The 27,996-nt window shown below is 35.2% G+C and overlaps 2 protein-coding genes and 2 pseudogenes across 4 annotated transcripts; 1 reads left to right on the top strand and 3 right to left on the bottom strand.

The window, feature by feature from the left end:
* Positions 1-802: 802 nt before the first annotated feature.
* Positions 803-987, bottom strand: LOC135634455 (U2 spliceosomal RNA; annotated as a pseudogene).
* Positions 988-3,549: 2,562 nt separating this feature from the next.
* On the bottom strand, positions 3,550-3,683 carry LOC135634458 (U2 spliceosomal RNA; annotated as a pseudogene).
* Positions 3,684-12,200: 8,517 nt separating this feature from the next.
* LOC135634238 (6-phosphogluconate dehydrogenase, decarboxylating 3, chloroplastic-like) lies at positions 12,201-13,963 on the bottom strand. Its single transcript, XM_065144575.1, has one exon. The coding sequence runs from the start codon at positions 13,924-13,926 to the stop codon at positions 12,436-12,438; it is 1,491 nt and encodes a 496-aa protein (XP_065000647.1). The 5' UTR covers positions 13,927-13,963; the 3' UTR covers positions 12,201-12,435.
* A 2,368-nt stretch (positions 13,964-16,331) lies between these two features.
* On the top strand, positions 16,332-23,627 carry LOC135583877 (autophagy-related protein 101-like). Of its 3 annotated transcripts, none has more exons than XR_010494749.1 (8): positions 16,332-16,537; positions 16,796-16,832; positions 19,222-19,307; positions 21,888-21,983; positions 22,551-22,710; positions 22,799-22,961; positions 23,100-23,250; positions 23,357-23,627. XR_010494749.1 is itself a non-coding variant. In XM_065141365.1 (8 exons), exons 1-7 carry the CDS (start codon positions 16,505-16,507, stop codon positions 23,208-23,210), a joined length of 657 nt encoding a protein of 218 aa, XP_064997437.1. In that variant the 5' UTR covers positions 16,332-16,504; the 3' UTR covers positions 23,211-23,250; positions 23,357-23,627. The 3 variants fall into 3 exon arrangements, 2 of the variants coding, with proteins under 2 accessions (XP_064997437.1, XP_064997438.1); XM_065141365.1 differs by having other exon boundaries at positions 23,129-23,250; XM_065141366.1 differs by lacking the exon at positions 23,357-23,627 and having other exon boundaries at positions 23,100-23,279.
* Positions 23,628-27,996: the final 4,369 nt, after the last annotated feature.

Here is a 27,996-nt window from a genome sequence, read left to right as displayed (position 1 = left end):
AAAGGAGACATTGTATGTCGTCAACTAAATCATTAATCTGAAAACTCTCCAAGGACACGTTTGGGGCCTTTTTTTCACTTCATCTTAATCATTTAACCTAATTGATGACACTGTACATATATGTACATATATATATATATGTATATATATATGTATATATATATATGTATGTATATATATATATGTATGTATGTATGTATATATACATACATATATATATATATATATGTATGTACATATATATATGTATGTGCATATATATATGTATGTGCATATATATATATATGTACATATATATATATATATGTACATATATATATATATATGTACATATATATATATATATGTACATATATATATATATATATACATATATATATATATATATATATATATGTATGTATGTACATATATATATGTATGTATGTACATATATATGTACATATATGTGTACATATATATGTATGTATATATGTATATGTATGTATACATATATACATACATATATATACATATATATATATATGTATATATTTATATACATACATATATATACATATATGTATATACATACACATATATACATATATGTATATACATACACATATATACATATATGTATATACATACACATATATACATATATGTATATATATATATATACATATATATTTGTATATGTATATATGTATATACATATACATATATATATAACAAATATGGCTGAAATGGATGATTTTTTAATTCTCCTATCATATTTCCAACAATCACTATGGCTGGAATGTTTGACCATTTGACTTGATCGAGATGCGCTAGGCTCGTTCAGCAGTGCAACGCATAGGCGACACGTGAGGGTCCACTACGGTGAACCCTCCCCCACAAGAAATTAATTTAATATCATAGTGGGTCGATGACCCACATATCAGATATTAAACTGATAAGAACAGATACTACACTTGATCTTAGCCAAAAGGCCGAGAAAGGTACGAGTTTATTATTAGCAGCGGCCCTTCTTTTATACCACTTGCATCTCAATAGAGAGCCATTGCTAATCGATGTGAGATTATTTGTATACATTGTCTAAGAGCCCCTTCTTTTATACATTTGACGTTTCATAAGCATGATAATAATAAGTATTGTTTGTATCAATTCAATTTGATATGGATCTCTATGCATAAAATGTTTTCAAGTATAGTCGAGAGGTCTTAGACGATCGATCTTACACAAAAATCAAGATGAGTGAAGTTTCAAATGTGCTCTATGTGAAGTAATAAGATAAAATAAAGAAACAGGATGGGTTGCAGCCATTTGCGTGGAAGAGGTGCATCATTGCAACCTCCCATGTAAGGTGCAATATGGAGGAGAGATCTACCATCTCCCCTTATGCCTATATAAAAGACATCAAGATGCAGAAGGAAGGATTCATCCATCCGGTGCAAAGAGAAATATAGAGAAAGAAAGAAAGAAAAAACAAAAAGTGAGAAGAGAGAATTATTTTTGTGCTTTCCTCTTTGGTTTATCCTTTTTATGAATTTTTATTTTTCTATTTCTCCAATTACAAAATAGAAGATATAATATTTCTTTTCTTGTATTACAACTAATTGAGGATTTATCATGTTAATTGGTGTTATTATTTTAGTTGATTTTGATATTCAGTTTTATTATTTTAGATTGATACTATTTACCCATATTCAATTTTAGTTTTAGTTTTAGTTTTAATTTTTCTTTTTTCAATAATGGTATCATAGACAAAGGTTCAGAAAAATTAAAGGTTGCAAAGTTATTATATATGATAAATTGGGAGAGTTAGTTCAAGTAGGAATACAAATCAAGTAAAATAATAGTAATAAAGTTTGAGATCAAAAAGTTCAACAAAAATAATTTCTCCCTACAAAAGATGAAGATAAGGATAATTCTAAGGAAGGACAATTGCTGGACAGTAATTAAAGACAGATTCAAAAATTTCACAAATGACAAAAAGTGGTAGGAGATGGATGATAATGCAATTGTCATGTTGTACCTTATATCTATAGATGGAGTTTAATCCGATATCATAATAAAGATAATAACAAAAGAGATCTGGAATACTCTGATAATGTTATATGAAGCCAAGTCACTTACAATATGATCTTAAAGAAAATGTTTTGCACTTGATGTATATTAGAATCCACATCATAATGGATCATATCAACACTCTTATAGTAAGTTGAGACATTATCTACAATAAGAAAAAGATCAATAGATCATGGTTCGACTAGGAGCATTAGATAGAGTAGATCAAAGTCTAGAAGAAAAAAATATATATCAAGTGCTAAAATTATAACAAGATGAGACATGTAGAGGAATATTGGAAGAATAAGAAGAATATAGATAAAAAGAAAGAAACCAAGCTAGAAGATTCTTACAGTTTCACCTTCAATGCCTCGAGCGAAGGTGAATTATTCCAAAGTAAGACAACAATAATTTCTAAAGAAAAAAAAAGGAGCTTGTGGATGTTTGGCTAGCAGATTCAACATCTTAGCATATGACTAGAATAATTCTGTCAGTACCAACCTATCTCAGGAGGATCTATTTCTCTAGATAATGATCATACCTTAGAGATTGTCAACTTTGGTACTATAGAGATAAAGATTTATATTGATATGGTGCCAAAGACTTAAAAAAATCTACTATCTATTGGATAATTGGATAAACTTAGTTGCATAATCGATATTAAAAATAAAACTTGAAATATTATAAAGAGAGCATTCATCGTTATAAAGGCAAAGATTCCAACAAATCTATGCATGCTTTTGGGAGAAACATATATGAGGTAGATGCATCTGTTGTATCATACATATTAGAATGAGACATGAAGATTCTCTCCAATGAAATCTTTATTACCGGACTCATATTAATAATTATACCTTTTTGTGAGCATTAATAATTAAATCTTTATTACAAGTAAGCAACATAGATTAAAATGCGTCAGATCTACTACAAGAAGTAAATGCATACTTACTTTGATTCATTTTGAAATTTGAGTCATTAGCGGAGGAGCAAATCATTTTGTTTCATTTATTACTGATTATTATAGGAGATATTGAGTGTATTCAATCAAGAAGAAGGCTGATGTATTTTCAGTTTGTTAGTTGTTTAAAGCAAGAATATAACTTAAATCAGGATATTCAATCAAGAAGAAGGCTGATGTATTTTCAGTTTGTTAGTTGTTTAAAGCAAGAATATAACTTAAATCAGGGAAAGAGATCAAGTGTTTGTGGATAGATGGAGCATAATATATGAGCAAAGGGTTTGATGCTTTCTCAGGAAAATTGAGAGGCAGCATATAGTGCCATACGGTCCTCAATAGAATGTATGGTAAAGTGGATGAATGCAACTCTTTGGAAGAAAACTAAAGCTTGAAAGTTCAAAAAATATATATTCTTAAGCTATACTGATGGAGTGAAAGGATATTATTATAGGAGATATTATCTTTGTCGAAGATCTACAAAATGATATAAGTGATAGCACATGGATAAAAAGTTAAGAAACAATTGAAGTTAAGGTGAAAATGGGTTCTTCTAAGGTAACATAAGAGCATGATAAATAAATACAAGTCCAAATTAAGGCTAGGCCCTATCAGATGTTAAACTGATAAGAACAGATACTACACTTGATCCTAGCCAAAAGGCCAAGAAAGGTATGAGTTTGCCATTTGTAGCGCCCCTTCTTTTATACCGCTCCCATCTCAACAGAGAGCCATTGCTAACCGATGTGGGATTATTTGTATACATCATCTCAATGGAGAGCCCTTTCTTTTATATATTTGACGTTTCATAAGCACGATAATAGTAAGTATTGTTTGTATCAATTCAATTTGATACAAATCTATATGCATAAAATGTCTTCAGGTATAATCGAGAGGTCTTAGACGATCGATCTTTCGTAAAAATCAAGATAAGTAAAATTTCCAATATGCTCCATGTGAAATAATAAGATAAAATAAAGAAAAAGGGTTGCAAGCGATTGCAGCCATTTACGTGGAATGAGGTGCATGATTGCAACCTCCCATGCAAGGTGCGATGTGGAGGAAAGATCTATGATCTCCCGTTATGCTTATATAAGACGTCAAGATGCAAAAGGAAAGATTCATCCATCCAATGCAAGGAGGAATATAGAGAAAAAAAAAAAAGAGAAAATAAAAAGTGACGAGAGAGAATTATTTTTGTTCTTTCCTCTTTGGTTTATCCCTTTTGTGAATTTTTATTTTTCTATTTCTCCTATTACAAGATAGAAGATATAATGTTTCTTCTTGTATTAGAGAGAAATTTTTACTTACATTTTTTTTTTTTTTACGATGAATACATTCTAGTTTGGCCATGAATATTTCCCTCAACCAATTGAGAATTTTATCATGTTATACATTGGTGTTATTATTTTAATTATTTTTTATATTTTATTTTATTATTTTAGATTGATACTATTTATCGATCTTTTTAGCTTTAGTTTTTATTTTTTAAATAATAATATCGGTTCAAAAAAATTAATGATTACATAATTATTATTCAGAACAAATTGGGGGAGTCAATTTAAGGAGGAATGCAAATCAAGTAAAAGTAAAATAATAGTAATAAAGTTTGAGATCAAAAAGTTCAATGAAATAATTTTTCCCTAAAAGATGAAGATAATGATAATTCTAACAAAGGATAATTGTCTGACGGTAATTAAAGACAGATTCAAAGATTTCACAAATGATAAAAAGTGGAAGGAGATGGATGACAATACAATAGCTACATTGTACCCGATATTGATAGATAGAGTTTTATCCAATATCATAATAAAGACAATAACAATGGAGATCGAATACTCTAACAAGGTTATATGAAGCCAAGTCACTTACAATATTTACTTCTTAAGGAAAATGTTTTACACTCATCATATATTGGAATCCATATAGTAACAGATCATATCAATGTTGAATCATGGATTTGATGATAAAATCAATTGATGAGTTTATGATCTAATGTGTTGTTTGAGAAAAGTGATGCAGGACTAACTTCGATCAGAAAAGATAAAACAATTGAAGTAAGAAGAATCATACGTTGAGCCAGAATCAGAAAATGAGCATCGAGCCGGAAGAATCGGACATTGCGCCAAGATCGAAAGTTGCATGAGTCAACTTGTCGATGGATCAAGCGATACGTCGAAGGTTTGGACTGTTAAGAACGAGTCGGCACTAAGAGGGGATTTGAATTAGTGATAAAAACCTTGATTTCAGAAAATATTCATTCATTGAAATCGATTTCGGAAAGATGTTAACTTGAAATATATTCGTAAAAGTGTGCAACTAAAATAATGAGGAAGTATGGTAGTTTGTAGTTAAAGTAAAGAGCAAAACAGAAATACAAATCGAGTTTATTGTGGTTCGATCGTCATGATCTACATCCACTCCCAATTCCTCATCCGTTAAGGCCACCGACATATACTATCGGTCTTCCTTCAATAGGCGAAGACCAACCACCTCTTTATAACTTTATTCTCCTTTTGCAGGCTCAGGAGAGAACCTATACACCCCCACTTACTTCTCTCTTAGGCCATACTAACACTTAGAGCTTTTGAGAGGAATTCTCATAAGATTACAATAGCATTTTTCTACATTTTTGCTATAAATTCTTATGTTTTTTAACCAGGGATGAGAGAGATATTTATAAGCCTCAAGTGGATTCAAACTTGGAGCCTAAAAGAGTCTCATCTCGGGTTTCCCGGGTCCTGGCGGTACCATCGCTTGTGCTAGGCGGTACCACACTTACAGCACTAACACTAGGTGGGACCATCGCCTAGAAGACTGTGTCTAGGTGATACCACCGCCCAGACTGACGGTACCACCACCTAACATTGCTATTGGGTGGTACCACCGCTTGACACAGTCTTGGAGACTGTGTCACGATAATGTCACCTGTTGGGTTACTGTTTGGGCCTTGCACTTGGCCCAACACAGCCCAAAGTTGAGCCCAATTGACCTCTAATTAAATTGGCCCAATTCCCACCTAATTATGTGCTAACTATGAATTTTAAGACATTTACTAAGTTAAATAAGTCTGTAAGTCTAGGTTTCTTCCGACGAGCTTTTGACGATCTTCCGATTAACTTTCGACGATCTCTCAGTAATATTCCAACAGACTCTCAATAAGCTCCTAGACTTCACGACAATCTTCTTGGCGAGTTCCGACGAGCTTCTTTGGCAAGCTCCTGGACTTTTCGGTTAATTCCGATAGAACTTCTGACGAACGTCCGGACTTCCGACAAACTCTCGAACTCCCAACGAAATCTTGTTCTTGACTCCGGGACTTCATTTTGCTTTATGCCTTGATCGCTATCATAGTTAATCCTGCACACTTAAAACCCACTTTGATTTAGACAATTATTACTAAGCTAATCAAATATTGTCCGGCATGTCATTGGTTCATCAATGTTTCGTCCGATTCTTTGACGCATCGTCCTCTCTTACGGCATATTGCCCAATCGGTAAGTTTACCTCCGCAACTCTAATTTCCTTGGTGCAATATCCGCTCTTCTTAGCTTGAAGCCTTCCGTCGATATATTTACCGATCCTTTGGTGCGACGTCCAATCTTCTGACATGTTTTTCTCTGGCCCAATATGATTCTTCCTACTTTTTCTCTCCTTAATCGAAGCTTCCTGCGCCACTCAAAACGCAGATCAAATCATAAACACTATCAATTGGTTTCATCATCAAAATCTGAAATTCAACAATCTCCCCTTTTTTTATGATGACAACTAATTAATGACAGAGTTAGCATTAACTCCCCCTATCAATATGTCATATTGATATAACCTTAAATTCAAGCTGAATTCAAGTCAAAGTAAATTTAATCATAAGTCCAAGCAACATAAAATTATGCATAATTAAAATTTTAATATATTATTCCATGCATAATCATTATCATAACTTCTCCCCCTTTGTCATCAACAAAAGGAAGAAGTGCATTTAGCAAGTTTCAAATCATTGTATTATAAATATAATCTCAAGTTTTATCATCATGTAAGCTAACAATAATTTTTGTAAATATGCAAGCTAGCAAGTTTTGAACATGCAAGCGAACAATTTTTAGAGATGTGCAAGTTTAGCATATTTGTTTTTCTTGCGATAGCAACTTTTTTCTTCTATTTGAGTTGAGTAATCTAGCAAGTTTTGCTCCCCCTTTGTCATTGTCAGAAAGAAGGGAAGAATACAAATTTGTAATTATTTTCCCTTTATATCAATTTTCACATCATGACAAGGATAAAGTATCAATCTTATTTCAATATATCGAGATAAACATTGAATTCAAGTCAAAGAAATTTTAATCATGATTCGCATCATATACAATACATCATATCATCATAATAAAATCATAGGTATTGTATACATTATTCTAAATCATAAATATTTCATATCATGATGGTATTGATTTGTCAAATTACACTACATCCTACCATATATGATCATAACTTCTCATTTGTATGCATCAACATAATATCATATCATGAGTATTACATAATTTTCTATCATCACATGAAGGATATCAAGAAAAACTTGGTGATGAGATATACTTCATGAAGATAAGAAATTTTACAAAATAAAATTGAAGTCATAAACCTTAAAAGGTTAAGTGACATATTACGGTTGATTTGGATAAGTAAAATAGCGAAAAGAAAGAATCATAGTAAACAATCTTGATTTATAAAAAGAATTCTCAAGTTATAATTTGGGAAATTAAGAGAAACTATGATTCACTTTGACAAATCTCCTTTTAAATAATTAAAAAAAATCTTAGGAGATCAAATAGTATGAAAAATCTTAAGTAATGAATTCTAAAAAAGATATTCTCTTTAGTAAATCACAAAAGAATTGTAGAAGAACAAATAAATAATTTTGATTCATACATAAGAATTTTCATAATTCATATAGAAAATCTCCTCTTGAGAAAATACTAAGAAGAATTGTAGGAGTATAAAGAAGAGATCTCGATTCAAGTAGATAAGTATTCTCTTAAAAAAATACAAGAGTCATAAGAGAATAAAGAGTAAGGGATCTTGATTCATAAAAATAAATCTCAAGTGATTCCAAGAATTCAAGATTATGATATAGATAAAACTCATTCAAATTTAAATTGTAAAAACATCAAAATCATCAAAATCACTTTTTTAGATTTGAAAAATTCATTGAACATAATGTTGAATGATTCTTAAAGATATCTAAACTTCTTTAGTTTCAATTTGTGTGATTGACTTTATATTAGCATGCCCAAATTTTTATTCTTATGTCAAAACTATGCATCATGTTTAAAATAAAAAACCAAAGGCAAGATTCATCACAAAAATCATTAAGCCTTCCATACAAAAGTTATGCATCGTCATCGAAAAGCAATATGGAAATCATCAAGATACTCATTATTACTTCTTTAAAACATACATAGAATTAATTTTTTTTAGGTGTATAAGCATTAGATTTATATCTAACATTTTATTGCATTATCATAAAAAATACAATTATCATGATCTTTTTCAAAATTACTCGATAGGCATGATCCTATTTTTTTATTTTTTAACAATTTACATATAATTTTTCTAATTTAAAAATGACTCATGATAAATGCATCAAGTAATTTTAAAATAAAATAAAGGAGTTTCGTTTGAGTTGTTTACCTCATTATCGTGAGTCACCAAAGTGAAGTTCACCACTTCGTCTTCATTGGTTTGCTCCTCGTCTTCGGATGCACTCGTTTCATCCCAAGTCACCTTGAGTGCTTTCTTGTTCTTTGGCAACTTTTTTTTTAAGTTCACTTTTATTCTTAGTTTCATGTTTTATAAATTTTATAAATTTACTTGTGAGGAGTTCTATGTCATCATCACTCTTTTGCTCAAGTGGTCTTCTTGAATTCTAAGTATCAAATCCTTCCTTTTCTTTGGAAGGTTATTCTCAAGTTCATTCAGTTCATCATATGCCTTGCACGCTATTTCATAGGTCATCAATAACTCAATAAGTTCTTCAAGACCAAAGTTGTCTAGATCTTTAGCTTCTTGTATTATCGTTATTTTCGGATCCTAACTTTTTGGAAGGGGTCTTAATATCTTGTTAATAAGCTCAAAATTCGAAAAACATTACGATTATTCAAGTCCTTTTGAAGGTCATTAAAGACCCGATAAGTTCTTCGAGTGAAAAGTTATTCAAGTCCTTGGCTTCTTGAATTGCGGTTACTTTAGGATCTCAACTCTTTGGAAAGAATTTTAATATATTGTTAATAAGTTCAAAGTTAGAAAAATATTTACCAAGTGTTTTTAGACCATTGACGACATCCGTAAACCGGGTATGCATGTCTTCAATGGTCTCATTTGGTTTCATGCAAAACAATTCATAACTAAGAACTAAAAGATTGATTTTTTATTCAAAAGAAAATATTTTCTCTAAAATCATTCCAATCGTTCATTGGAAGAGAAAACTTTTAAAATTCGTTTTCAACGATATTTCATAACTCAAAATTTATAAAAATTAAGAAAATCATCATTCTAGTTTTCGAATAAGTATAATCCGTTCCATTGAACATAGGAGGACGTATGATAGAATGATCCTCATGATTGTCGACAAAAACCATCTCTCTTGGGTTTTAAATCAAATCGAGAATAATCTTACTCTGAAACCAATTGTTATGATCAATCAAGCACTTAAGGGGTGGTGGGGGGGGGTTTGAATTAGTGCAATAATAAAAATTACGTTGATTTGAAAATTTTCGTTCGACAAAACTCGTTTCGACAAAACTCGTTTCGAAAAGTAATGAAAGTAATGACTTAGAGTAAATGTAAAGTGTAGAGTGCAGCTAAGCAATGAAAGAAAGCGGTAAGGAAAGAATACATCAGATTTATAGTGGTTCGATCATTGTGACCTATGTCCACTTCTGATTCCTTCTCCGTCGAGATCACCGACATCCACTAATGATCTTCCTTCAATAGACAAAGACTAACCATATTCTCCTTTTCACGAGTTTACGAGACAACCCTTACAAACGTTACACATCTTCTTTAATGATTAAATAACTAAAAAAAAAAAGAATGTCCCTTAACACTTTTACAACACTTAAAGATTTTTCACACTTTTCTGCTCTTTTTACTACCCTTTCATATAGAAAGGAATGAGATATTTCTATACCCCAAAGGTTTCTAAATTGGAATCAAAAAATATTTCATCCCGGATTTTTATGATATTGACGATACAATTACCAATATTTGATGATATCACCGCTTAACACTCTGACACTGAATGGTACGTCTACTCAATCTGACGATACTAATTCGATTCTGAAGAGCTTGTTCATGCAAATCACGCGAAGAAAATAGTATCTCCAAAGAAAAAGTTATTGTTATGACAAAGAAATGTGTCTTAAAAGGCTACGGTGTATGGTTCTGAAATGTAAAGTGAGACAGTTTCATGCTAGCAATAGAGTAAGCAAAAGAATAAAAGAGGAAATAAATCGAAGGAAATATCAGGAAAACACTTACATAAATAAATGCTGTATGTTTTCGTCCCAACAGGGAATCATGCATAATACTGAAGCTTGACCATCATAAATGTCCACCCCTATAAAGTTAGAATACCTGTTTACAGATGGACATGGAATTTAAATGACATTCCACGCTGAATCAAGAAATCAGGTGCTGAACATTTTCAGTCCAGAACAGAAAATATTGCAATTCCTAATCAAACCATTCAATTGATGAGCAGCTTCAATATCCACCACTGGTCGATGAAGGCCAAAAACTTAATGACTGATCCTCATCTTTTAAGGAAATCAATGAAAAAAAGAACAGATAGGTACAATAATTTACAATAAGAGAACTATTATATCAACATCAAGTGAGCAATTTGCCATAGGACAAAGCAAAACATCAAGAACCAATAACCTTGTGTTCCGAGTTCTATAAATTAGTAAGCACTCACTTCTACTGCACGATAAGGAAGAAAGATCGAAGTCAAACAATGGATAGAGAAAAACAACCACCTGTCATTCAAATGATGGGATGCCAACTGTGTCATTGTTGGTATCACACACATGATAATGGCCAATCACTTTGTCGGGAAAAAGTACATGGTCCAACAGCAAAAGAGGGCTAACCTTGTAGATTTGGACTAAAGCGTCATATTTATAACTATGGGTATCGCAAGTGAAGTTATCATTGGTTACCAAAAACAAGTTATTTGCAGCTAACAAGTACAACATGCAGACTGCATCAATGTATAAAAAGTATACTAAAGCTTAATGAAATTTGATAGTATGTTATCAAACAAATTGTTACCCAAGTAACAAAACAAAGCTTGATTCTCAACCTACAATAGAAATCATTTTATACAATAATGCTGAGAAAAAAGACCCACAACAATACTGGATTGCTGGAATTCAAATATCATAAATATGCTTTGTTCTTCTTGCTTCAGTATCAATATCAGCTACTTGTAATCTGCTTAGTATGATGAATCATGGGTTGCACATGCATGACAACCATGTCAGACAGTACATACTATTCAAACATTATGCCAACAGTCGATGGGTACCATTCTTGCCATGAGACAAACCACGAAGGCATTGTTACACCCCTTTTCTGGATACTGTGTTAATGAAGTCCGCCTTTTGTAAAACTACTATGGTTAAATCTATGAATCCTCAACTACCTTAACCATACCCAATCTCTGTCTAGAGAAATCAAATTTCACCTAAGTCGAAGATCATATTTCAATCACCATAATCTCAACTAATACATCCATTCTTAATTTAGAGAAGAATGAGTAATGAGTAACAAACTTACTTTCCTCCCATTCAAGCAATTACAAGAAGAAAGCCAATATCCTAAAATTGCTATAAGCAGGGTCAACAGCATGTGCCACCTAGAAGACCCAGATGCAAACTTGCAATAACCTATTATCTAGATGATTGTAAAACAAAATACATGGGAACTTTAAAAAATAATGTAGCTGGACAGTATCAAACATAAGTTTTACCAACATAAACCAAACAATATTCTAAAGATGAGGTTCTAATGTAACTAAATGATCAGCATATCTTGTCAAAATACAATTGCATAGCTCTCTACTCTTTTAGGGCAACCAGAAGCAAATCAACATAATGCTGAAACAAAAGCCAACATGCATATGAAAAGGAAGCACAAAACAGAATCAAATTGCAAGTACAATACCATGAGAGAAAAAATGGCAAACAACATTCAATCAGAGCCCACACCATTGGATACACCTAACATCACCAGCATTTCTTCTTTGCAGGCAGATCTCTGCAGATGCACCTTTTATTAACAACAAAGTTCTACCTAGAATGTGCAATAACACAACATCATCCAGAGAATATTTCTTTTATCAGCTTACTGATGCCAACAGATAAAACCAGATCACCTCAGTTAAGGATCCCTGTACCAATCTTGCTCTGTCTCGCAATCTTGGACCACTCTGTGTGGAATGATCCGGGGCGGTCGACTCGCTCATAGGTGTGTGCCCCAAAGTAGTCCCTTTGAGCCTGCACCAGGTTCGCCGGCAGCCTTGCTCGGCGATAGGTGTCAAAGTACGCAAGGCTGGCACACATACCTGGCGTGCTGATTCCAGCTTCAATAGCAAGTCCCACAACCCTCCTCCATGCCGCCTGCCTCTGCACCATCTCCCTTGCAAACTCTGGGTCCACAATCAGGTTTGCAAGCCCTAGGTTACGCTCATAAGCCTTCTTGATCCTGTCCAAGAACCTTGCCCTTATGATGCACCCTCCCTTCCAAATCCTTGCGAGCTCCCCAAGATTCAGGTTCCATCCCTTCTCTGCACTCTTAGCTCCGAGCAAGTTCATCCCTTGGGCATAACTACAGATCTTAGAGGCATAGAGTGCCTGCCGGACATCATCAATCAGGCGTCTCTTGTCGATAGATCGGCCTACAGAAAAATCGCCTCTGCCGATGCCTGCTTGTTCGAGAGCCTTGGAGGCAGCCTCTCTCTCCTCCTTAAGCCCGCTAAGGTATCGACAGTCCAGCGAGGCAGCGATGGTTGGCGCAGCAACCGAGAGCTCAGCTGCCTGCTGTACCGTCCACTTACCCGTCCCCTTCATCCCGGTCTTGTCTAGAATCTTGTCGACGAGCTCTCCACCACCATGCTCGTCGTGGACTCCAAAGATGTCAGCAGTGATCTCGATGAGGAAGCTCTCGAGCTCGCCGCGGTTCCATTCGCCAAACGTTTGGGCGAGCTCGGAATTCGACAGCCCACCGACAACCCTGAGCACATCATATGCCTCGGCGATGAGCTGCATGTCACCGTACTCGATGCCGTTGTGGACCATCTTGACGAAGTTGCCAGCGCCGCCCTCGCCAACGAAGGTGACGCAGGGGCCATCATCGACCTGGGCAGCGACGCGGGTGAGGATGTCCTCCACGTTGCGGTAGGCTTGGAGGGAGCCGCCGGGCATGAGGGAAGGTCCATGGCGGGCGCCATCCTCGCCGCCAGAGACGCCCATGCCCAGGTAGAGGATGCCCCGGGCGGCGGCCTCGCAGATGCGGCGCTCGGTGTTCTCGTACCACTCGTTACCACCGTCGATGATGGCGTCGCCGGGTTCCATGAAGTGGGAGAGAGCGGCGATGGTCTGGTCCACGGGGGCGCCGGCCTTGACGAGGATGACGACGGCGCGGGGGCGGCGGAGGGAAAGGACGAAGTCCTGCGGGGAGCGGTGTCCGGAGAGGGGGAGGCCGCCCTCAGTGGCAGCGCGGGAGACGGTCTCGTCAACCTTTGAGGCTGTGCGGTTGTAGACGGAGATGGGGAAGCCCTTCTCGGCGACGTTGAGGGCCAGATTCTGGCCCATCACCGCCAGCCCCGCTAGCCCGATCCGCGATAGCGCCGCTGTATCCATCGGCATATCCTCCTCCTCCTCGACCTCGTAGGGTTTCCACTCTCTCCCACTTCATAATCCATTTATCGTTGGGCTTCTTACAATGAGGTACCTAATTTAAAGTTTATTCGTGTTTTTACCCAACAACAAAATCTCAGCATTCTTTATTTTGCACATATACCCTTTAATTGTTTTATTTGATAGATTCTTGTATTTAAAACAATGCATTTGAAGACGTTGAGAAGAACAAAGAAATTAAAGAAAATCCTACAAATTTAGCATTCTTTAAATATATTTTGTCAATAAGCCCTTAAAATGTTAAATTAGAATGCATTGGTTGTGACTTTGCTTCAGCAGTAAGGATGCAATTTCATATCTTTTACTATGTCAAATACGTAACTTTCTGGTTCGGCTTAAGGGGATCTTATGCGAATATGAAAAGGTTGAGGATTTTTGCAAAAGAATGTTGCGATTGGATCTCTCTTGGGCGATGTGGAAAACAAGGGATGATCTTTCAAATAGTTTCTTTCGATGGGTCAACTTGAAAACGGGAGTTAAAGCGACTCTTTTTAATTATGTAAGGATCCTATGAAATGGCCGAACGGTCACACAGGATCCAACAGCTTATGCTTATAGTCGTTGTTGGACCCCACGCGGTCAGATGGCGTGGTCGTCAATTGACGACCATTGCTGTGGGAACCAAATATTGCATTTTAGAAGGAACATTGGAGAGGATCCTTTCCCCGACCCATGGAGGCATCCAGAGGACAAGCTCAAGAGGGTTGGGAGGCTGAGGGGTACGCTGAGGAGGCAATCTTGTTCTAATTGGACTCTAAACTTGAGCCATTGGCCAATAACAAATAACATATAGAAGAGATTTCATAATTATTGAAATAAAATAATGTAAAAAAATAAAGAAAGTATTAGTCCCAAATAATACTTAAAAGTGCTATTATATATTTTATCATCATGACAAAATAATTATAATTTTTTTATTTTTATTTTTTTATTATTATTATTTTATTTATTATTTTTATTTATTTTATTATTATTATTATTATTATTATTATTATTATTTATTATTATTATTTATTATTATTATTATTATTGTAACCATCAAGTAGAGATCATCGGTGAACATGGGAATGGATGTAGCTTAACAACATTATTCATCCACTTCCAACTGTGACACCTCTGATCACACATGAAACAATGCTAGCAGAGTTTGACACGTATTGTCAATGTCTAAGGAGATAACAAAATTATTTATCATACCATATAAAATTATATTTTTTTCTAATTTAAATATATATGTTTTCATATGCATACTCTCACATAAATATAGAATTTTTTATCTTTTATATTATTTTATCTAAATTCAGTAGAAGAAAAACTCTAAGAGGTCTACCGGTATTTTTCCACATCATCTCTCCATTAAAACATAAAGAAACATGTGATATTTATATGATACCTAAATCATAATTTCTAGAATTTCTTTCGTATGCAAGAAAATTCTTTTTTTACTTTCTAAGAATCCAAAATTATCTATTAATCTTGATATGAAAATAATGATATAGCTAATACCTTCACTTTAATATCAGATAGTCGATATCTCGATTCCATATTCATAATATTTTCGTAAATGTTATCGATTGTTTGTTATATCTTATTTAGATTTGATGCTTGTATCTAAGTTGAAAAAATATATAAAATTATTTTCGAGATGTCTACGAGTATAAAAATAATCCGAAAATGGGCACTTCCAGATAAATAAAGAGTTTTATCATGCATGTTTTCAATAAAGTTTTGCATGATTAAATATCTTGTAGGTTCGATCATTGACAATAGACAAACATAAAATAAAGTATTGATTGGTTTAGAGTCAATGTCCAACTGAGCCAATTAGATTTAACTTAACAAACCCCAATCTTGATCGCATATGTCAACTGAGGTAGAAGAGACTCTAGCCGCATTAGTAGAATTAGCCACATCTTAGCTTTCGGTGGGTGTCGAACATTTATTCCCTTATCATATTATTTGGATACGGAGGATTCCATGATCATATAATAAATAATGAAATACTAAACTGTCATGGGATAATTTGTATTTTATTTTATAAAATTTATTTCAAATACTCGAAGGAATGTATACTTCTCCAACGAACGGAATGTTGTTATTCGATTACTTTTGGTAGGATCCGCAAAACAAAATCCGATAAGAGAACACAAAGTTCAACAGTTCATCCGAATCCGATATAATATTGGATTTGTATGGGACACCATTATATAAGATGTGCACTTATTTAACAGGTCGAACGAAAGGACTTTACCAACGTTATCGGGTCGGATTTGGGTCCGCTAAGCGGGTTATCAGGCTCCGCTGCTGCTACTTAAAATAACAACTTCACCTTCTCTCGTACGGTATGCTCTCTCTCTCTCCATCGCATCGCCCTCGCCTTCGCTTTACCCCTTTCGTTCGCCTATTTTGAAACCCTAGAATTGCCAGGTGGGCGAGCACCGAAATCCCATATTCGTGATCCTTTTCCCGTTCTTTGATCACGACCTCGATCCTTTTGTGTCCGGTGCGAAGCGAAGAAGCGGCCCCCATGAACTGCGAAACTTGCCAACTCAAAGAACTGGTGATACCCTCTTTCTTTACCCTAATTCGAATCCAATATGATCTCCCTTATCTCGTAGTCTCATAATCGAGTAGTTCGGATCAGTCTGCATATACTGATCATGGTTCCTTGAATCTTCTTCGTGTGATTTGACCTCCCTTGTGATTTCCATTGAACTTCTTGTCTACGGGTGCTTAGGGCTATTTCTTCAAGTAAACTTATGTTTTATTAATGAAATTAGATTTCTTTTTAACTTTTTTTTTCGATCATTAATATCAGGTGGTGGAGCCGCCAGAGATTAGAGAGGTGCTGCGCTGTAAGTTAAACTCCTGCTCATGTTAATTGGTGGAATGTGCTTAACTATCGTGTTCTATGCAGCATTCCTTTCTGATTACATTTCCCTGTTTTCTTTCTTGTAACTAGTGTCTTGCTGAGTCCAGGAAATTAACGTATTGCCGCATTGGTTGCCCGTGCTGATGCCTTATTTTCCCATGCTCGCATATGCAGAGGTGGGACACGTGCATCCTGTTGCACGTTACGAGTCACACATGCCACATCTCGTGCAATTCTGGCTCTTATTGGCATGCTTCTGTGCCATGTACAAGGCATTCATAATTTTCCATATGAATGATAAATTGGTTTAACTTCACAACTTCCTTTCTTCTTGGTTAGGAGTATATGCAAACATTTAACCAAGCAGGTTTCTTTTGCAAATAACTTTTTGGTTCTTCTCTTCTGTTTTCTGGTGAAGAAGCAATAACGCCAGTTGTCCAGTACGAGTTTCTACTAGTGTTACACTTTCCTTGAAACATTGAAAACATTCCATAGGATCAGGCTACTGCACTTGCTTGCTTAAGAAGGAATGATAATGTGTTCTATTAACCCTTCCACAGATTTGTTTTCTTGACATTGGGATCATCTGGTTATGATCCTCCTAATTTTCTGGTGTTCACTTTGGTTTATAAAACAAAAGGCAGTATTGTTGGAGATTTAGCCGCCTATAATACTTCAAAAGTGTCAACCTGGGTCAAACTGAACATGGAATCACCACACATGATGCAACCAAAAATGCTACTAGGGTTTCTTTTTTGTGTGTGTGCGTATGTTTGGTGAAGGGAGGGGGGGATAACCACTTTTGTCAATGTCATTAGATCTAATGGTTAATACTAATCATTAGATCTAATAATGATATCATATGAAATTGGAGAATAGTGGATATACAAAATATTGTATTGTAGTTTATCTAATTCTTCTGTTATACATAAAATTTAAGGTATTTAAGTAATCTTTAGTTAATAAGATTCAAATTGTTATTGGCAGATTATAATGCTGATACATTTGAGTTCCTGTTACCATATAAACTGCATCACGTGCTTACCTGGTATGCATTCATAATAAATATAATTACTAGTCATATTGATGTTGATGTCAGAATTCCAAGAAGTGTGCAATTTTTTGATGAAATTATTTTGACTAATGAAGGCATAACTAGGATAAAGTCTTAATTAGATTTATGTAAGCAAACTATAGGTTTGAGAATGAGCAGAATTTAGATTTAATTCTCGGAGTATAATATAACTATATAAGCAAAAGAAAAGTAGATGTATAATTGAATTATGTGGTCCATAAATTTAAAAGCTCTTTAAGGGATATATTCTCTTTGAATATATAATCTTTTGTTGAGAAGGAATTGAGCTCAAATAAGTATCAGAATAGGAGTTGGATGGTTAGAGTGGCGAGTTGTGTGAGTATTAAATGATTGCCAAATACATCTCAAATTGAATAAGACCTTTTATATAAACTTACTAGTCCAATAATTGATCAGGAGGTTGATGCTAAGCAACTGGTTAACGTCATATTTAAATGGCTAGTGACTTAGTGCGGCAGATATTAAGACAGGTGCCTACTGTTATTGGAAATGATCAAGGAACATATCATTGCATTTTGGAAAATTTTGGGCTAGTATCAAATAAGAAGAAATTGGATGAAAATATTTGAAGTTTGTGTAGATATTTCAGAAAAGGGCCTACTGTTTCATCTGCAAGATGATGTATGCGAATTTAGATTAGAGTTGTCAGGATATTGTTGCCCCTTGAGTGACATCTTTGCACACAACCCCCACCTCCTTCCCCTTCCCATCTACTTCCTTTCTGTCAATAGAGAAATGGGTTTACATTGTGATTCTACCTGAATGTGTTTGGCTTCTTAAAATCTGGATAAGCATTTGACATCCAGAGAATCTCTTCTCCTGTAGTTGAGAATGTTAAAGTTGCTCTCTAGGTTTCTTTAAAAAAAAATAGCTTTTAGTTTTCTGAATTTTCTAAGGAAAATAGAGGCAAAAGTTTTCCCACCTTTGCATTTTTTAAGCGGCTTTTCCAAGATGAAAATCAACATTTTGCTATCTTTTCAACCCATATAGATGAAAATAGGAAAGATAAAACGTTTTTCTATGTATATTTTTATTTTAAGAATTTGGTTATGGAAAAAATTTCCCCATTTTCCTTGCAACCATGGTGGTGTATAAATTTTCGGCCTCTAATTATGCTTATGCACTTCTTTTTTTGAGTTTTGAAATACTACTGATACACAAGATTGCAAACACTGCTGCTTAGTAAGCTAGAGCATGTGGTCATAATATCTGTTTGGCATATGTTGATTATCTATTCTTGCAGATCTTTGCATATATTTATTAGTTCTTTTTGCAGGCATATTGCACACCATTCTCTTCCATAGAGCATTAGGACTTGTTCGGCCCAAGGATGTTGAATGTGAACTGTTCGATATCACCTATGTAAGTTTTTTCAGAAGCCAATAAAGCTCTGGAGTCTAGCAATTAGAGTCACTATACTGGAAGATCTTTGCTAATTGTCGAAGGACGATATATAGGACTCCTCATTTATGGATATAATATTTTTGTTAGTAAATTTCAAATATCTTCTGAAACACAGTGGGCATCTGATGTGAAATATGTTAGCATCTACTGGATTCCTACTTACTATTGTTAATTTTTCATATTTTGAAAACTTTTGGCAAATCGTTATGTATGTCATGCAGTTATTCATTAAGAACAAGGAGATCATTTCTGTGTTCCTAAATCTATATTGGATGATTCTGCCACAAGATGTGGTTATGGAGATGGGCTATTATAGGTTGATAAAATGAGATTGAAAACAAATTGTGATAGATTTTGATGGTACAAGTTATACATTTCTTGGTCCTGTCTTGTTTTTGCTTGTCTATATCTTGATTGTAAAGAAGCTTAAGGTTCTAAATTATGGTTACTTGAGAGTTGAGACTGCCATTTTCTTCAGATACATTTGTAATTGTGTCTGGGTGGTTATTTTGTATGATGCTTTATGAGTTATTATGTTGAAGGGATTAAAGGTTGTAGATGAATCTGGAGACCTGTCTGAAAATTGACATTGGCATGAGATACATTTGATATTACAAATCCATCTTACTTCTCCCTCTCTGTTTTATTCTTCACCAGCTGTCTTTTCTTTAATATGAATATTTTCAGATCTTAGTTAATTACATATTTGAGCATTTTATTTGCCTATTCTAAACTTTCTTCTCCATCTTTTAAGTTTTCCATAAGTGAGAAATTTTGATCATTGATAAATATGATTGTAATCTTCTTGCTATAGCCCATTTTTCTTATATCCCCTTGCATCTATCATTTACCCCAAATAGTATGCAGTGTCAAGCTCTTGGTAACCATGTTCCTCAGTGAGATTTCTTGATAATGAAAATGACCAGACAACTATATTGGCATAATTGCATATGATACTTTAGCTTTTATGCCCAGGAGTCCTTTAGTCTAACTTAGGTGCTTATCTAAAGTTTGATCAAGATGCCAAATGGACGAGCTTTTGATCCGATGACTACTTAGAATGTAAGCATGACATGTATTTTGCAAATGTGTTTTCCTTATCTAATTTGTTGTTGCATATTATATTGAACTCTTCTACAAACTCAGATCCTTATCATGAGATTTGACATTTACTCCTTTCATCCCTTAAAATGAATTAGTTAAATCAGTTTTAAGGTGAAATGCTCGTCCAGAATATCAGTTTGGAGAGTGAGACAAAAGAAAGTAGAAACCAGAATATATGACACATTCTTTTTAGACCCTGAAGTTCTTAGAGATCCTGTATTTTCTTTATCCATAGATGTGATAGTTTTTAACATAATGATTGTACTCAACCACACGTGATTCATGAATCCTTGGATCATGGTTGCCTTTAAGGACTGTTATGTCTCATGCTTGGACTCTGATTGCATCAGATATCTATACAACTCAGAGAGAATTTATTGTGTTTTAAAATATGCCTTCTTTTGTGAATCTTTACTTTAGTTAGAAAGGTTGATTAGGTTTATGGAATAGCTTACCTGTTTTTGGTGGGAAGGGACCTAACTGATGATAATGTGGGCATTCTAGATATGATTTTCGTAGTCCTAAAAATGAGTAAATTATTTTTCTATAAGAAACTCTTTCTAATTTATTCTATATGTGATGTATCTAGGTCCTTGTTTAAGGTGTTTGTGTTGATAGATATATTATCGTACGAATCTCGTCATGTGTATCTCAACAAGGAAAACATATGAAGTGCTAATCAAAATAAACAACCATTTAGTTCCAACTCTATGGAAAAGTAACAATAGGTAACTAAGAAGTGGTTCTTGTAACAGATTATCCAGCTTGGGGTTGTCAATGAGCCTTGGAACTGTACAGTAAAAAAAATGTAAAAGAAAGCTTTATCATTGTATATCTTGTAGATCATGGATGAAATGTATTTGATTATTAGGATCTATTTGGAGACTCATCTGGTGGATATAAAAAACATGGTTTTGTCAAAAAATAGTAAGCAAAAAACCTGGGAGAGAAAAATGATTTCCCAATCTGGCATAAATTTGAAAGGACTATGAAGACATGTTTCGACAACATTTAAGTTCTGATAAGAAAAAACATTCTAGAGTATGTTGTTAAATGTAAATTATTGTCTTAGAGTTCTCCTTGGTGATCTTTTGATGGCAATTCAGTAGCTATTATCACAGTCAGCATATATCAATTTGTTTATAGTTTAACAGCCTATGTTGTCTTAGCCTTCTCTTTATCAAACAATCCATCCAAAGGTTTTGTGTATGCAATATTACATTCTTTTGAATATATTGTTTATGGGGGATGTGTCATTGCTGATATGTATGTAACTTCCATATAAAGACTGCTGTTACTTTATGTTTGTGTTTGACCAGCAAATGACCATCAATTCTGGTTTATTGGAATCAGCATGCATCTCATCTCTGCTAAAGCCTTTCATTTTGCAATTAATGTGTGTTATAGCCTCATTGTCCTGAAGCTCCCTTACAGGTTCAGTGTGAAGATCATGAACTAGAAAAGAAAATTGATGAAAAGATCAACCAGTTCATTGGTTGGGTAGAGAAACACCCAAACAGGAAAAGCCAGGTTTATGCTTTTCTATAGCTGGCTACAATTTGTTCTCTTATATTGTGGTTTACAAATGCAGCAAGGATGCCATATTCATTTTTCATGTTGATTCTTGCGGTGCACAAAATTATGTAAACTATGAACTGTTAGGTTAATCTATTCAGAACTATGTGATCTGGGGGAACATGAGTGTTATATATCTGATTAGCTCCATCAACATGTATTACATCAGGAACAACAAAAATTGATTCATTATTCAGTATTATTTTAACTTTTTAACATGTTAGATATTCTTTGTATTTTTCCAATTTTCTAGCTGTTGCTATATTTGCAACACGACCTAGAAAAAATCATTCTTGTTGCTCTGCTAAAAATTGCTACCCATTCTCAATCATATGAATATCAATATACCTGTATGTGTGTATATTTCCACTTAGTTATATGCAATGTGGACGGTAAAAGCTTCAAGTCTTGCTTCTTATTAGTTAGGATTTCTTTTAGGAGGTAGATAAATGATCATCCTGGCTTTTGTATTTTTTTCATTTTGGTTAATATTTTGAACTTTTTACTGATACCACTGTGCAGGTATGCATATCTTTCTACGAGGTCAAAAACAAGCATGCAACATGGTTTGGAAACAAAATTGAGCGCTTTTATTGGGAGCAGTGGTATATTAATTTGCATATCATAAGCCCTAAACCTCATGGTAAATCTCATAATACCAAAGCACATGTGGTTACTGGAGGTAGGAAGACTCTTTCGCTAATTTTTCATTTTTATGGCTGCTCATTTTATTGTTAAGTAATCAAACCTGTTATATCTTATGATCTCAGAAAATGCATTTGAAGAAAGCAATTCGAGATGTGCTGCCTTGGAGTCATCATTACGTGAAGTCTTGTTTCAAATTATAAAATTTGTTAACGAGAAGAAAGACCACATTCCTCCTCTGCAGAATTCTGAGATCGTATCATATCCATATGAGATCTCAACCCCAAGGTGACTGTCATACCATGAACGAAAAGAAAGGGATTCTAGATCGTTAGTGACGCCTCCTAATTGTTTATGCATTTCATGTTACATCACTTTACCAAGTACATTATGTGAAATAAATTCTACACACATCTCGATCTCCAGGTGACACCTTTTCTCAACGTGTTCCACAGTTCATCAGACTCTTCCTTTGGTTGGCATACCGATGTGCTTAAGAGGATGCTGCAGACTGGACATCCTTCCATGCTTAGCTGACTATAAAGCCGTGCTGATTCAAGTTTCGTTCCTCATTTCTGTACGGTTATCTTCTCTAGTTCTCAGATAGTGTTTTCATGTTACATAAACCTTTACGACCAGAAAAAAGCCATAGTAAACTAATGCCAACTACATCTCTGAACTAGGTTTATACTAAGTGATGCTGAAGCTGGAAGGAAAAGGCCTTATCTTTTTTTTTTTACCTGTCAGTTACCCATGTACATAACACTTGGTCACCACTTTGAAATGGTTGTCATTTTGTACAGTTTCCTAAACTACATTAAGGTAGTAATGCACTGCATCCAACTGCAAGTGCCTCTGCACCTTGGTGCCGATCTCGATGGCAACTTATGATGTGACTACTATTTGTGACAAGTAACTCTTGGATTTGTTCTGCTTGTTTCTGCTTGATGTTCATCATTCTGCCCAAGTTGCTTGCCGAGTTTCATAGGATTAATGGTTCTTAAACTTGATTGTGTGTAATAATTGTAAGAGTATTTGAACATTTCAAATGTGCAGAGCGCCCAACGCATATTTCAAATATCTATTGATGTTAGATTTTTTGTTTCAAAATCGAATCTTATCTGAGTGCAGCATTGAAAATGTTCAAACTTTAATGTTACCTTCGGATAGTATTAATATTTTAGAATTTGTAAGATGTTAATGTAATATTTTAAAAATTAAAAATATCCATCCTGTAAGCTTATTGAAAATTATAATGGTCAAAATGACTTAGTGAGAAATTAATGTGATTTATATTTATTATAAGATAGTATTTTTATTATTTATTTGAAAAATTAGTTATTTATTTATTTATATGATTATATTTTTATTTATTATATCTTTGGACCATATGAAATTTTTTTATAAGATTACATTCATTTATTTATTTTATTTATTTACTTATTAATTTACATAAAAATATGTATTTATTTGAAAATAATATTAAAAATATTAGAAGAATAAATTTATTATAAAATATTTAATAAAATTTTAAAATATGATTTTACCTAATAATATTTATGTCAATATATATTAAAAATACAAATTTTATTTATTATTTATTAAACATTCAAAATATTTCATAACTATACATTCACTCAAACTATTTCATCCAAACACATATTGAAAATATAAATATATTCTCAAACTTTTTTCCTCAACAATATATTAAAAATATAAATATATTTTTTATTTTGTTTAGAAAATTATATTTATGTGGATCAAAATTTGGAGGGCAAACAAGTATATTTCACCTTCTCGGGTGAAACATAACTTAGTTGCTTGCAAGCTAGTCTCCTATCGGTTATTAATTGGCAATTTGAGGAATGTTTTTTTTTTTTTTTTGGCATGAGCCAGATGTATAAAACAATACGACTTGATGAGATAAATATTTATTAAAAATAAAAATAAAGGTTAAAGTCTATTTTAGCGTGATTTTCGTTATGGACCTCTTAAGTCATTATAATTTACTTATATCTAAAATAACTTCTATATTTTTAAAAATATAGTATATAAATCCCTCCCGTCAAATTTGAGTTAATAGACGTTAGAGTCTAACTCATAATAAATTATTAATATAATAACACGTATAATTTAGGATTAAGATTTATTTTAACCCCTATGATTTTGGCCATTGACCGCTTAAGCCCTCATGGTTTATTGTGTCTAAAATAACTTTTTATATTTTAAAAAATATGGCATATAAGCCTCTCTCGTTAAGTCTGAGTTAATAGACATTATAGTCTGCTTACGTGACTTGTTGACTCATAATAAACCATTAATATAATGATATGTGTAATTTAAGTTTAAAGAAAAAAATATTGAGACCTTCATCAATGACGGAAGGAGGTATCATCGTAGAAGCGACTACTAGCAGTAGCACCAAGTTGCTTCTGCCTAGTAGGGCATCGTACATACGTAACCTCTCCCACACTAACGATGAGCTTAAAAGCTTTTGGTCCTATCACAAGTTTACATGCATTGATTAGTCCGATGCTAAGCTTGTAGTGGTCTCCTAGTGCCTCTTCCTCCTCTTAGGTATCTTCTACTAGTCATAGGTGCCCTACAAGCCAATCATGTGAGTGACGACATGTGTGACATGACACACACTCTTTTTGCTTATTATTTATTGATGTTTTATCGCTTTATCTTGCATATTGCATATATTGTGATGTCCATGAATCTATGCAATATGAATAAGATCGTGATGAGATCATGATAATGAGACTGATTCGCCTTTAAACACAGACCCTAAATAATCCCGATCATAGGTTACTAGAGAGGGATATCGAGATAATCGAATAAACTAATATGTTGTATACCCATTTATATAATGGAGACGGTTGGTTTCATATTTGCTTGTATGGGGACACTAGGGATACAATGCAGGTGCTCATTGGAGAATGAGTTTACTGATTGATCCGCTCACGGAATGTTGGACGGTTGATGATACCTCATTGTCATACAACGATTCTGTTGTCCCTGTAGTGTATATGGTCCTTAGACTTGAGACACCAAGGATGTATTGTATGAGTACTCTATTATTTGATGTCGAACTTATAAACCTAGAAGTTCCAAATCTAGCACAACCAGTCATCAAGAGTGGGAGACAACCTTACGAGAGCTATTAAGTATCGATAGAGGTTCATCCTGCTAGTCATAGGTGCCCAACAAGCCAATCACATGAGTGATGGCACATGTGACTTGATACAGAATCTTTTTTCTTATTATATTTTGGCGTATATCACTTTATAACTATTGCATAAATGCATACATATATTGTGATGTCCTTGGATTTGTGCAATGGGAATCGGATCGTGATGAGATCACGATAATGAGATCGATTCACCTTTAAACACATATCCTAAATAATCCCGGTCATAGGTTACTCGAGAGGGACATCGTGATAACCGGATAGACTGGTGTGCTGTATACCCGTCCATATGATGGATGCAGCTGGTCTCATAGCTGCTCGTGTAGGGACACTAGGGATACAGTACAGGTGCTCATTGGAGAATGAGTTTACTGATTGATCCGCTTACGGAATGCTGGATGGTTAATGATGCCTTATTGTCAGACAGCGATTCCGTAGTCCTAGTGGTGTATCTGGTCCTTAGACTTGAGACACCAAGGATGTCCTGTATGAGTGCTCCACTCTTTGATACCAGACTTATAGGTTTGGTTGTCCCAGATCTAGTACAACTGGTCATTGGGAGTGGTAGTCGACCTTACGAGGGCTATTGAGTGTCGACAGAGGATCATCCACTCTCGGCGTCATGAGAGGAATATCCCATGTGTTCTTGCTCAGACAAATCCCTGGCCAGGGTCATTCGGGTTGAGAGAGAAAGAGTTCTCCGGGAGAATCCGATTAGAGCGAGACTTGAGTAGAAACCGTATGGGTTTGACAGCACCATGCTCGATATACGATCTCTGGGATATTAGATGGATGAGGGACTATAGGTACATGGTAACTGAGGACAGACAGGTCCAATGGATTGGATTCCCCTATGTCGTCTGGGGACTACGGCGTAGTGGCCTAGTACGTCCGTAGTCGATGAGTCGAGTGAATTATTACAGAGATAATAATTCACTAAGTTAGAAGGAGTTCTGACAGGTATGACTCACGGCCAGCTCGATATTGGGCCTAGAGGGTCACACACATATGGTGGGCATTGCGATGAGTAGAGGTTCGGATATGAGATATCCGACGGAGCCCTTGTCTTATTGGGTGCAGATCCAATACCCACTAGGGAAGGACCCATTAGGGTTTGATACGGGATCTCTATAAATAGGAGGGATTCACAGCCTCATAGGCTAGAGTCTTTGTTTGCCCTTCCTATTCTCCTCTCCCTCTCCACCTCAGAGTAGGCCTGGAGTTTTGAGGAGCGTCATCGCAACCCTGCTGTGTGGATCACCACTAGAGAGGAGGACGCTTGACCTCCTTCACCCTCTCCTAAGGATCTGCAAGGAAACAGGGATATACGATCTCCCTAGGTAACACAATCTCTATACGCAAGTTTTATGTTTTGCGGATTTTTGCGCACCAATCATCGCACGACGACGAACATCTTTTTGAGAATCGGGGATTTTTGTTTTTCTTGTTCTTCCGCTGCGCATATGATGTCGCCCCCCATGATTTCCCAACAGTGGTATCAGAGCCAGGTTGTTCGTGCGAATGATTGGTTTTGAACTGCGTGTGTTGTGTTTAGGAAGAATATTGACGTCAAAATCGTTGACGCAAAAGCGAGGAAGGGCAGCAACAGTTGCTGCCCTCGATCTGCATGCCTGCAGCCACCTGCAGCGATAGCCGCAACCGCAGCCAGGCAGCACAGCGTCGGCGCATGCGCAAGCGCTATGCCTGCAGCAGCCGGCCGGCGGTCTGCTTGCAGCAGGCTTGCTGCTGGCGGGGCTGGCAGCCCACAGGCAGAGGCGCCGCAAGGCAGCGACGCCTGCCGCCGCTGCTCCTGCGGGCGAAACCCCCCCACAGGGGCTACCGCCCGGCGGTACAGCACCGTCTGCGGAGGCAGCGGCATCGCCGCCAGCGGGCATGCCGCCTGCAGGCTAGGGCAGTGCCCTCGCTCCGCCGCACAGGCCGCCGCCGGTAGGGTGGCGGCGGCGGCAGCAGCGAAAAGGGGAAAGGGTATTAGGGTTTTCTGGGCAAAAGATAGTTTTGCCCATCGGAATTTGAGAAATTCCAGTTTCTGTCTTTTGTCCAAATTATGAAAATACCCTAAGGAATTGAGAATTTCCCTACATGTCCCTGATTTCAGGAAAATATTAATTA

Source organism: Musa acuminata, chromosome BXJ3-3 (assembly GCF_036884655.1).
Source record: "Musa acuminata AAA Group cultivar baxijiao chromosome BXJ3-3, Cavendish_Baxijiao_AAA, whole genome shotgun sequence".
Taxonomy (NCBI): domain Eukaryota; kingdom Viridiplantae; phylum Streptophyta; class Magnoliopsida; order Zingiberales; family Musaceae; genus Musa; species Musa acuminata.
Note: the sequence above shows the minus strand (reverse complement) of the source record. Positions and strands in the feature narration are given on the sequence as shown.